Raw genomic sequence first — 12707 nt, 5'->3', positions numbered from 1 at the left:
TGAGACTCCACTGGGTACTCTCTCACCTCACTTGCTTTTCAAAGTATTTCAAAAATATACAGTTTCTCCTCTGTTGTAGAAGGCAGCAAACCCAACCCAGAAACCTCAATTAAGGTCTGAAATAGTTCTCAGTAAATCTTTTATATTCAAAGATGGTTTAGCTTTTTAAAGCCTTTTCTGTTCACAAGGATCTGGAGTTGGATCTTGCATCCAGTAAAATCTGGCATTGAAAATGACACCCATTCCCACTGCAGTGCAGAAAGTAAGGCTGCAGCTTCTGCCTCTGTAAAGTGCTCTGACACCTGAATATCTTCTTGCAGGAAGAGCTATAAGCCCCTGGAATGGCAGCAGACTGTGTTTTGACATACACTGAAGGAATGTATTCACTAACCAGACCAGACCCTTCCCACTGAGTTTGGCCACTTGGGAATTTGAGGCTGGCTGGTAGACAAAGCCTACGGCTGCAAGTGTCTCATGTTAGAAGGTCCATGGTGCAAGCCCTGGTTTCAACAGGAAGACATAGCTGCAGAATTATGGGAAAGGATATATTTGATAAGGTGTCAATACCAGGAGCCCTGTTTTCAGGAATGGTTCTCTGGATGGAGGAGTGTTATCTCTGGATGCGAGTCGGATCACATTTGCATTTTAGTCCATCACAAAAGTATCCACCTGTGCTGAAAGCTGTCTCAGCCTGACATGTAAACACATCTATAGATGACTGTGCTGGCCACTGGCAGCACACCAACCAATTCCCAGTCCCAGGGCTTCCCAGGATATCTCAAGCTGATCTGTGCACACTAGAGCTTCACAGATTTTTTCTGCAGTCACGCACAGGTACATGGTACATGTACAGGACAGGTACATGGGCAGATATGCAGATGAACACACATACCCTGCAGTTAAAATTCTCCAGGGGCTTTTTGTTGTGGCTGCCTGTGCTCCCAGGCAGAGGTGCCACCCATGGGGGTGAGCAAGTGCAAAGCAGCCCCAAAACAGCACTTCTTGGAGGGGTACCTGTACCTGGTGCTCCTGGACTCCTGGGAGTTGGGTGCTGCCACAAGGTCTGCAAGTGAAAATATTCAAGGTTAGTGATGGCAGGTGATGCACTAAGCATTGCATATTTAAGACCTGTTGGGGTGGGAGTGGGGATGAGACCCCACCATTCCCTGGGCCTAAGAGTTTCTGGGCTACTGGGGGGAGTGCAGTGAGGCTGGGGTGTGTGCAGCAGTTTGTAAGGGGAATGATGCTGGATTGAAAGCGGGTCCATACCAGCTGTTAGTTCATCAAACAGATGATTCAGAGAGAAGGGAAATTGAAGCAAAACAAGGAGATTTCTATGTATGTACTGCTTTCCCCTCTGTCTCTGTGGTACATTGTTGTTTATCCATAAAAATATTACGTAGAGGGAAGTATGCAGTATTTCTTCGTGACACTGAAAATCAATGTCACATAAGGCTGACTTATTTTTCAGGTTCAGCTCTTTCTGTTTCCTCAGACGCTGTGAAAAGCAGTGTTGGTTTAAAAACACCCTAAAACTGTCAGGGTGGTTTGGAGCAGTTTTGAAATATCAGAAGTGTGAGTGTGCTTCGACCCCCAGCTCTGTCTGAGAGGAGATTTAATGCCACAGTTATGACGCTGACAGTTTGCAACACAATGGCAAGTTTTAGCATCCTTCAGTTCACGATGTGTCAATGTTATCTCAATCTCAGGGGTCATGTCTAGAGAAGAAGAAACTAAACAGAAGCTTGGGGTCTTTGGATTTTGTTAGACATACCCTTTAAAAAAGAAAATGCTCCTGCAAGTTCTTCGTAACTAACTTAATATTTGAAAGTTTCATTTTAGTTAAATTGATTTATATTGGAAGCAATGTGGTTACCACAAAAATGTTGTAACTGCAACTTCTTTTAAAGAAATGCCCTCTTAGAGGTTTGTGTAACTTAGAGCCTCTGTCAAACTGCAAAAGTCCTGCTGTGGTTTAAATGCTTTCGAAATGAAAATGAATCCCTATGGATGACGCGGACTCACCAAGGTCTAGAGTGTGCTGCTGCCACAGCTAAGAAGTTTCCCTAAGTGCTGTGTAGTGAGATTGTTGAGATGTCCCTTTGTAGCTGGAGGTAGCTGATGTGCCTGCATGGGAATAGTCTACAGGATGTGCCCTGGGAATAGTCCCTGGGATAGCCTCCAGTGGTGGGAAAACCCCAGCAATTACAGGGGCCGCTGCACTGGGTTAGTTCTGGAGTGGTCCCAGGTGTAATCAAGTTATTTCAAGTTGTTTGACACAACAAGGTGGAGAACAGACTAAATCAATAGAAACCAGACTTAGACTTGCTCCACTAGGAACTGGTGTAAAATCAGTCTGTAATTAGAAATCTGCACTGGGCACTGTGTTGTTGCTTGGGCTTTTTATCACGGGCACTTGCTTTAATTGGAAGCATCATAAACCTTTGCAAGTGGCACACATTTCATTTCCATGTGGCACATGAGAGCTGCCCTCGGAGCAGGTAGAGCTGATGTTACCAGCTATTGCTCCAGGCTGTGCCTGAAGACAAATCATACCCCTTGGCATTTGGGATAGGACTGGAGGGGTCTGCACCACAGCAGTGTGGATCTCAGCAAGGAGAGGATGCTGGCAGGAAAAATTCCGCATTTGTAGCTGGTAGTTCTCATCATCTCATCTGGAGCTGCCAAACCTGTGAGCATCCCTAGTGTGGTGCTAATGGAGAGGTGGGAAGTCTGCCTGCCTTTTCCTGCTTTGCAGGCAATCTTTCAGCAGGGGCAAGCTGTTCTGTGCCTCTGTCTCCCCACTTGTTTCACAGGAACTCTGCTACTTGAGTCACAAAGAGTTTTCAAGCATAAGAGTGAAGAATTGTTCTTTTTGGGAGAAAAGGCCCTGCCGGGCTTCCTAGATGGTGGATGTGTAGAGATGCTAAAAAATTCTGTTCAGCTGTAGGAACTTGTTGTTTCACTCTGTGTAGAGACACTCTTGCATGTGCAGGGGGGTGCTGTCCCTTTTGTTAGAGGTGCTGGCTGCATGCAAAGTGGAGAGCTGACGGTGAGCATCTCCCTGCTAAGGGCAAGGGTAGTTCCCTTTTATCACTCGTTCATTTGCATCTTGAAGGGCCTCCAAGTGTGCAAACCAGCTTCCCTCCCGAGGGGGCTCCAAGGGAAGATGCACTCTGACAGCATCCCTGGGGCACTGATGGGTGTCTGGTCCCAAGGTAAGGCAGAGCTGACCCTGAAGAGCAGCCTTGGAAGGCAGGAGGTGTGGGTGCCAGGACAGCAGAGCCCAGTGAGTCGCTCTTCTAAGCTGCACTTCTTGCTAACGCTGGCACTCGTTTTGTTGGGCGGTGGGTAGAAGATGTAGGTTTGGTGGTTATTTTGATGTGCAACTCGCTCCTGCACCACTGCTGACAGCAGCTGGAATGGGAGAGGCTTTTTCAGTCCCCCAAGTGATCTGTTTTCTGGCAAAGGCTCTGTCTACATACGAGGACAAAAATAGTTTTATGACTACAGTCCTGAATCTGGGAGTCAGGAAATTCAAAATGACAGTTTCTCCTAGGCTTATCCACTGGCTTTTATGTGGCTTGGATGGTATCTCTGCTATAAAATGGAGGTAAAGTATTTATTGGCCATGTTTGGTGCTTTCTGGAATACATGGAGATAAAATTGTTCTGAAGTGTCCAACATTGCCATTTCTAACATTTGGGGCTAGAAATCCTGAAGGACTAAGTGCTGCCTGGCCTTTCAGCCTCTGTAGGGAAGGAAGCCCTTTCTTCTTTCTCATGTGGTATTTAGTTATTTGCAAACCACTAGATCAGATGCAAACTCTGAGCCATCAAATTCATAGGACAGAAGGGGTTGTGGAAGTACAGTCCTGGACAGAATCCTTTGGTGTGACAATAAATTCTCAGATGAGGAGGAAGATGTTGCTCTTCATCTCTAGCTTCTCTCACTATGTTGTCATTCAGCAGGAAGCAATTGCTCCCTTTTTCATCCCTTTTTATCATCACATATATATGGCTTCTTTTTGTTAGACACCTGCATAACTTTTCCTACTTGTCAGTCTAGGCTAATAATTAAAGGTATGCACTAATACAGCCCACAAAGTGGTGTTGCAAATCCTGACTCTGTTGAGCAGGTGCAGAACTGCAATTTCATCTCATGTCTAGCCTGATCTTGTCTCTGCAGGCCCAAAAATGGTGGGAAATACTGTGTGGGTCGCCGCATGAAGTTTAAATCCTGCAACACCGAACCATGCTCAAAGCTGAAGAAGGATTTCCGGGACGAGCAGTGTGCTGACTTCGACGGGAAGCACTTCAACATCAACGGGCTGCCCACGAACGTGCGCTGGGTTCCCAAATACAGCGGCAGTAAGTGGCCGGGGCGGGGATACAGATCCTGCCTCCTGCATCGCCACCGCGGGGTGACGACGTTCAGATAACATGCTTCTGGTTTTCCTCCCTCCCACGCCCAGTCTTGATGAAGGATCGGTGCAAGTTGTTCTGCCGGGTGGCGGGAAACACGGCGTATTACCAGCTGCGGGACCGCGTCATCGACGGCACACCCTGCGGCCCCGACACCAACGACATCTGCGTGCAGGGCCTCTGCCGGGTAACTATCTCCCACCCTCTTCAGCAAAGGGGGATTGCAGTTTTGCACGGCAGGGTGGCACTTCTGCACTGTGCTCCACGCAGTTGTTGGTGTGTCCTCTTTGCCCATGGGCTGCCAACGTTATCACCAGGCTCTGCCAGCCCCAGCTGGTCTGAAACTTGTGCCAACCACCAGATTTGCACAAGAGCCACACGTGGAATTATTTAGGTTGGAAAAGACCTCTAAGTCATCATCAAGTCCAACCATTAACACAGCACTGCCAAGTCCACCACTAAAACATGTCCCTACGTGTCACATCCACACATCTTTTAAATACCTCAAGGGATGGTGACTCTACCACAGCTCTGGGCAGCCTGTTCCAATGTTTGACAACTCTTTTGGTGAAGAATTATTTCCTACTATCCAATCTAAGCCTCCCCTGGTGTAACATGAGGCTATTTCCTGTCGCTTTTTACCTGGGAGAAGAGACTGACCCCCACCTGACCACAACCTCCTTTCAGGGAGTTGTAGAGAGCGATGAGGTCTCCCCTTGAGCCTCCTTTTCTGCAGGCTGAGCTCCCCCAGCTCCCTCAGCTGCTCTTCATCAGACGTGTACTCTAGACCATTCACCAGCTCTTCTTGGGACACACTCAAGTGGAGGTTGTTTACATGTCTGCCCTAGGTTAGTGAGGGCTGTGGGGGTCTGAGCCTAAATCCAAATGATGCTTTCTTCTGTGCTCTGCCACAGTTCTTCCTGCTCAGGCCCCAGAGCCCTTTACATTTCCATCACAATTATTTTTCACACTTTTCTCTATGGGAAGAATTGATGCAAGAATTTTTCTCTAGTGAAGGCATTGCCTGGTGCAAACAGCAGTTCTTATCCTTGTTTTGTGAAAAAGCCTTTTATTGGAAAACCTTGTGGGATGGCCACACTGTAAATCAGTGGAAAAATGTGGGGAAGCAAAACAATTTGTCTCATGGCAGCCTTTTGCATACACAGCTTTTGTGTGCCTTAATTAGGAGGTTTGTAAATGCTGTTCTAGTCTGTATTTGCTCAAACTAGTTTTTTCAATTTTTCTCTTAAAGCAAGCTGGATGCGATCATGTGCTGAATTCAAAAGCAAGAAGAGATAAATGTGGTGTTTGTGGTGGAGATAATTCTTCATGTAAAACGGTTGCAGGCACATTTAACACGGTGCATTATGGTAAGAATCTGTTGCTAAAAACTTTATAGTGAAAAATGTGGGTCTATAAAAGCCATTACCACACTTAATCTACAAAAACATTGATGTAAAACACAAAACCCTTCTGGCTATAGTATATTCCATTTTATAACTATTTATGCTATCCCTAAATGAAAAGTATCGGCTTGTGTAATGTGAGGTAATTTTGCTCATTTCCCTTCCCCCTAGAAAGCAAATGAAATGTCTGTGTAATGGCCTTGACTTTCTGTTAAATCTTTCCTAGGCTATAACGTTGTAGTTCGCATCCCAGCTGGTGCAACTAATATTGATGTGCGTCAGCACAGTTACTCAGGGAAACCAGAGGATGACAACTACCTGGGTGAGTTGTAGTCCTTATTTCAGTCCAGAAGTCTGCTTTGTTGTCTGGTTGTGGTGATATATCTACTGACTGCTCTTTGCTTGGGAGGATGAAGAATTCATTTAAGGAAAATGTTTTCTTGGCGAGAATTCATCTATGTCTGCCAAACATTGGGCCTTATCTTCTTCCTTCTTTTCACGCATGCCATCCTAGATGCAAAGTTTGGGAGGTTCACAGATTATAAGATATACCCCCTTAGGGTGTGTGTAGGGCTGGGAAGGACTGTTGAGCCTGGGCTGTGGATGGGAGCTGAGGCACAAAACTGGGAACCAAATAGGCTTCTGAGCTCTGCTGGAGTCTCCACACTGTGACTTTATCTCTGCTGTCACCAGTCTTTGGCTGGAGAGTAAATATACCATGCCCTGAAAGATGTGTGTACAAACACATAGAGAAATTATTTTCTATTCTTCTGAGGATAATAATTCTGCTGTCACTTAGACTGAGCCCTTGACAGTGATACATAACCATAAAGAAATACCCTGCACCAAAAATACTGGGTTTGATATAAACCGAACCATAACTTGACCTTTAGATGTTGGACTCCCATAGTCACTGTTTTCTCTAACCTGCAGATATGCCTCTAGAGGCAGATGAACGTGCTTGTGGTGCTCTGTTAGACCACTCTGCTGCACACAGATATACTTTGGCATGGGCTTGAGTTTCTCTTCCACCACGCTGATCAGTAAATTCACCCCATAGTTCTGTTTGGGCTCAATAGCAGAGATAACACAAATGCACATTACGACTGATGTTACACCCGCCAGTTGAAGGCTGGTTTTACCATTAAGTCCTGTTTGGGGTCCCTCAGAGTCTCTGGTTCTCCTCTTTTACATGCTCTGTGCCTGGCACCACCAGCTGTGCTCCAGTAGCACAGGGTCTTGTATTTACATCTCTGAACAGGGCACTTCATCTTGTTTTATCTTGCAAAATTCCTGTAACTGGGTATGTTAAAAACATGACTAGGCTGGTGGTCCCCATGAAAGGTAAAAGGACTCACTTGAGGAGCAAGAGGAGACTACCATGCACCAAAGGGAAACAATGCTGACAGCTTTGGCTGTTGCTCTGAAATACCATCCTGTTGCTGGACCCTTTATTGAGACAAAAAGCTAAGTGGGTGTTCCCCGTCCCCACTCCCAGGAGGGCACCGTGCAGGGCTCTCTGTGCATTTACAGCTGCATCACATAATTTTTGCACATTCACATCAGTGAAACGAGATGGTGCAGCATGAATGCACATCAGCACCAAAAAAAACATACTGTAGAGTAATAGTTTTCCCTCTTGTGGAAGGGAGTTAAGTTTTATTATTCCTCTTTCCTGGAAAAAGCAATCCTCCCCATGTTGTGCCTATTAAAACTGATTCACCCCAGAAGGAGCCCCAAACTTCCCAGCTCTTCTTGGAGGGCCTTTAATCTTCTTGGGAAGCAATGAAGTCAAATCTTCTTTAATGTTGCTTTAATATTGCTGGGAAAGCATCTCTTCACATTAGGCCTGACTAGAAGCAAATGAGAAGTGTGCATGTGTCCACTTATTTTGCAGCTCACTGAGTGTGAAATCTTGGGCCCTTGGTACTGTGAACCTTGTAGTTGCTTCACAATTTAGGAGGAATTTGATGTTGTCATCAAGTCCAAGACATGTACCTACTGTTGTAGGAGATACAGTAAACAGGAAGGAGTCCTTTAGTGAGTTTTACTACTGCCTAATAACATTAAAGCCTCCAAAGTGTGGGATTTGGTTGAGTATAGCCTCTACTTTGTGAGGTTTTCTCCATCTACGTCTGTTTGCTATCGAACAGTGTTTTACTTCATTATCTCTCCTCATTCGATGGAAAAACCTTGCCTTTGGTGTTTTGGTGTTAAGTTTAGATTTTTCAGTACAGGGGCTTTGTAGTAACGTAGCTGTGATGGGTGAAATGGTGGGGAAACTAACTTAGGAAATTAGCTACATAATCGCATTAGTGTGAAGTTGTGCAGCAGACTGCTGTTTTCAGGAAACTGTTCCTTTTATAAAGCATTTAGGCTTTAAGCCTTCAGTGCTTTCACATACCTTAAGATTTGGAATAATAAAAAGTATGGGGGGAGGAGGGAGATGGAGAGAGAGGGGGAGATACTGACCAAACTCCCTGAAATTATCTACTAGAAAATGATGTTTAGGCAATTAGGGTACAAACATTTACCCTAAGAATACACTTGGAAACAACAGGAAGCCATTCTATCCACACGGCTTATGAAAAAGTTTGGACAGGATTATTTTTGTGGTATATGAGGGGATACAGCCTGTGTGTGCTCCGTACAGCAGCCTTTTGGATATCTCTGCCCTGGGTTATGGGTGAACTGTTCAGCAACAACTTCAGGCATTCAGCCTTCATTTTAATGAGGCTTTCCAGTGGAAAAAGGAGAAGGAACAATATCTGCAAAAGCTCTGCTGCTCTCTTTACATCCTTTCTGTTTGAGAGTGCTAGTGGGCTTTTCCTCCCTGCCCCAAAGGAAAGGAGCACTGAGAGCGCATGACCCACGTTATTATGTACGTATGAGTTAATTCTGCTTCTTTAGTTCTTGTTTTTTGCACCTATGCAGCCTTATCTAACAGTCAAGGAGACTTTATATTAAATGGAGACTTTGTCGTCAGTATGTTTAAAAGGGAAATCAAAGTTGGGAATGCTGTGATCGAATACAGTGGATCGGATAATACTGTTGAAAGGATTAATTCTACAGATCGGATTGAGCAAGAAATAACGCTCCAGGTGAAGTATATGTTGTGTGTATGGAAAAGTCTGCCCAGCATAATTGTACTGAAAATGGTGGCCAGTGATTTCTGTTGGTTTACTCTGCTTCACTTTTCTTCCTCTCAGGTTTTATCAGTTGGCAATTTGTACAATCCTGACGTTCGTTACACGTTTAATATCCCCATTGAGGACAAACCTCAGCAGTTTTACTGGAATGAGCATGGCCCATGGCAGTCCTGCAGTAAGCTCTGCCAAGGTGGGTGTTTGGGAAGGCTAAATTTTGTCCTGTATTCGTTTGGGATCTGGGCAGGGCTGTGAGATCCCTCTCTGTTTGATTTCTTTGAATTCCCACATTATGGGTGTGATCGTTTTACTGGGCTTCCGTAGTAGGTAACATCTTACAAGGTGCTTATGGGTTTCAGAGCAGGGCACTTTACAGCCCCTCTGAGCAAGGTGAGCCTCACGACCTGGTTTGCAGGTGAGGAAGCTGAAGCACAGAAAACGTTACATGACATTTGCTAAGGCTGCAAAAGTCATCAGTGTCTGGTTTTGGGTCTGATATCCAATATTTTCCACCTGCCAGTGCCCACCCTGCTAAACACTCAGAGCCCATTCTTGCAGGGGGGGCTGCAGCTCTCTGCCTGTGTCCATCCCTTCTGCAATAAACCCCTTCTGCTCTGCTCAGTTGTAACCCCCTCCTGTTTCTGAAAGAGATGGAAAAGCACAATTGAGCATCTCTTAAATGCTACTATAAAAGGGGCAAGAGAAATAACTGAATTGATCACTTTCCTGCATGGCAAACAATGTGATGGTTTTCTCTGTGCAGGAGAAAGAAAAAGGAAACCTGTGTGTAAGAGAGAGTCAGATCAGCTCACGGTGTCAGACCAGCGATGCGATCGAATTCCACAGCCTGATCCCACCACTGAGCCTTGTAACACAGAATGTGAATTAAGGTGCACTCTGCTCAGCTGTGTATATACATTACATTGTGTATTTATTGTTTACTCTTTCCTTTCACCTCTCACCACAATTCCTTTTCTCACCAGCCTGTATTAGATTTTAAAAAAGAAAAGGATTAGTAGTTACCTCTTTGTCAACCAAGAGGGATTGTCATCCACCAGCAGTGTTTTGAGAGGCACAGTTGTACATTTTCACATTTCTCTTGTTGCATTACATTAGGACTAACTATAACAAAAATGCACCTAGTGTTGAAAAGTCTCCCTGTGCAATACAATGCCTGAAATCTGCCTTGGTCAGAAATGCTCAGCACCATCCTACAAACAACCTGCAAAGATGGAAAAACATATACTTAAAGCAAAGAAGTAACTAATATTTGAATTTATCATCATTTATTTAAAGCAAAGAATAGGCTTTAGTGTAGACTGGGTTTGTGGCTGTCCCCAGACAATTCCTGGCGTGCTGGAATTGATGGAGCACAGCCTAAATCATCACAACCCATTTTCCTTTAAAAAGCAATCTGTTTTCCTTTCTGGGGCTTAAATATGGTGGCATTAAGCGGCTGCTGGTGAAGCAATTCAGATGGCCGAGTTCCCGAGGGGTTTCTCTGGCTCTGTTAAACCGGGGCCGTGCAGGGGCTGTGTAGGGTCGGGTTGTCGCGGTAACAGCTGTTGCCATTGCAACAGGTTGGAAACTTGAGAAGGGCAAACGCAGGAGTCTGAAAAGCAGGCAGGGATGTGAGGCTCCCACCAGTCAGGAGCTATTGACTCCAAATCCCCTTGATCTTATTCTTCTCTGGGCTGTGCTCAAGTTTGCTCTCTTGGCTTGGGAGTGGGGCTCTGCACTCCCCGCACAGGCACTGGCAACAGCCCGGGGGTCTCCAGGTCCCCAAGGGGAAACCCCTGCCAGGTCTGAGGGGCAATGGGCTCCTGTTGGCTTTAGGATCTCCAACACCTCCCTGGATCAGGCCTTGTGTCCAGCATCTCTTGTCAGGGCTGGGCTGATATGAAGCAGGGGTGTATCCCCAGGTGGGTCCTTGAGGGTCACCAGCACCAATCCTTGTTGTCCATCCTAGGAAGGAGGCAACAGAGTGGAAATCTGTCTGTTGAGAGGGAACACCTCTAATCCCCACTGACACCACTGAGGCTCGAGTGTCTTGTAGCAAGTCATTTGCTTGTCCTTTGGAGAGCTGAGACTGTCTTGTGGGTGTCCTGCCATGTGGAACACAATTCGAGCCTGTGCAGGTCATTTTCTAATGCTGTATTTTTCAGCTTTTAGTTCTTAGAGGCTGAGGTGGCACTCCTGCAGGGGAATGTGGGGTGCAAAGCATTCAAAGCACTGTTCCTTGCCTGGCCACAGATTCCCCTCACCACTTTGGCTGGTCCCACAGGGTCGCAGTGTGACTCCACTGTCTGCAAGAGGGACCTGGCGACAGCTCCTTCCCTTCAAGGAGCAATGCCAGGATTAATTGCCTCTGATTTTTGGAAGTCACAAAGCATTGGGAAGTGTTACAAAGAGCCAAAACTTCCAGTTCAAGAGCATACATTCCCTATTTATGTCAAACACCCTCGAGCACGTCACCTGCAGAGTGCTGGAACCCCACAGCTGATGTTTGCTCTCCTCGGCGCAGGTGGCACATCGCGAGGAAGAGCGAGTGCACGGCGCAGTGCGGGCTGGGCTACCGCATCCTGGAGATCTACTGCTCCAAGTACAGCAGGCTGGAGGGCAAGACAGAGAAGGTGGATGACCGCTTCTGCAGCAGCCAGCCCAAGCCCAGCACCAGGGAGAAGTGCACTGGAGACTGTAACGTGGGAGGGTGGCGGTACTCGGCCTGGACAGAGGTAAGGGAAGCTCGTTAGCACAGCGAACGCTGTCTTCCCCCTGCACAGGGGTACATCGGGCTGTTTAGGTTGCAGACAGCACATATGTAAAAGTTGGCCACAAAAGCTGGCCATGATTCTTCTTCGATTGCTTTTTCTGGAGGACACTGTCGTCTAAATCAGCCCGGTACTCCTTATTTTCCCCTGCAATTAATTTATGCTTTTAAGCATCCCAAAGTCCTCATTACACTAAGCTCTGCTAGCTATCTTCTCCCATCAAAGCCATCACCACTGCCAGGTGCTGCTGAGGATGTGTTGCCATCAGCAGAGGACTTCTGAAATTTGTTTCCTTTAACACATTTTAGTTTTTGCGTGAACAAGAAAATTCCTGAATGCGGGCCTGGCACTGAGAGATTGACAAGCCTGGGGCTTTCCAGGGAGGGTATGGTCAGAGAGAGTTAATCTCTCCTAAAATGAGAACGAGCAGCAGCCATTTAGGAGAACTGAAAGGCAACACTTGTAAAAGTAATAATGGGGTTATAACCTGAAATAAATTTGTGAAATGCATTGCCGTGACATTTTATTAAGCTTTAGCAAGATTGGCTTTTTAAAGGAATACATAAAGTAAAAGCCTGTTACTTAAAGTACAAATTGTTCTTCCGGAGGTTTTCTGCAGTCACTCTGCAGTCCTGACTATGAAGAGGGAGAAAGGCAACAGCAGTAGAGTGGCAGAAAGTACTTACTCATTGTCTGTCCTTCGCAGTGCTCCAAGAGCTGCGGCGGGGGCACGCGGCGGCGCCGAGCCATGTGCGTGAACACCTACAACGACGTCCTGGACGACAGCAAGTGCAGTCAGCAGGAGAAGCTGACGGTGCAGCGGTGCAGCGACTTCTCCTGCCCCCAGTGGAAAACTGGAGACTGGTCCGAGGTGGGTGCAGGTCCCTCCACCCTGAGGGGCTGCTGGCTGCAAAGGGATATCTCTGTCCGTGCTCGTCCCCTGTGATTTGTTCGTGCCTC

At 46.3% G+C, this 12707-nt stretch overlaps 1 protein-coding gene across 6 annotated transcripts in view; it reads left to right on the top strand.

Annotated features, from left to right (window-relative positions):
- ADAMTS9 (ADAM metallopeptidase with thrombospondin type 1 motif 9) overlaps positions 1 to 12707 on the top strand; it is an 82573-nt gene that overhangs the window by 27222 nt on the left and 42644 nt on the right. For all 6 annotated transcript variants that reach the window (XR_003536969.1, XM_027700638.1, XM_027700639.1 and 3 more), the window contains 9 exons: positions 4189 to 4370; positions 4475 to 4611; positions 5677 to 5794; positions 6057 to 6152; positions 8765 to 8931; positions 9040 to 9169; positions 9740 to 9866; positions 11501 to 11711; positions 12454 to 12618. Coding sequence is in view for 5 of the 6 variants with exons in the window: in XM_027700638.1 (XP_027556439.1) it covers positions 4189 to 4370; positions 4475 to 4611; positions 5677 to 5794; positions 6057 to 6152; positions 8765 to 8931; positions 9040 to 9169; positions 9740 to 9866; positions 11501 to 11711; positions 12454 to 12618 (1333 nt within the window). In the remaining variant the exon portion in view is untranslated. The remainder of the gene's footprint in view (positions 1 to 4188; positions 4371 to 4474; positions 4612 to 5676; positions 5795 to 6056; positions 6153 to 8764; positions 8932 to 9039; positions 9170 to 9739; positions 9867 to 11500; positions 11712 to 12453; positions 12619 to 12707) is intronic.

This window comes from Neopelma chrysocephalum, unplaced genomic scaffold (genome assembly GCF_003984885.1).
Source record: "Neopelma chrysocephalum unplaced genomic scaffold, ASM398488v2 Primary Assembly neopelma1_147, whole genome shotgun sequence".
NCBI lineage: Eukaryota > Metazoa > Chordata > Aves > Passeriformes > Pipridae > Neopelma > Neopelma chrysocephalum.
Note: the sequence above shows the minus strand (reverse complement) of the source record. Positions and strands in the feature narration are given on the sequence as shown.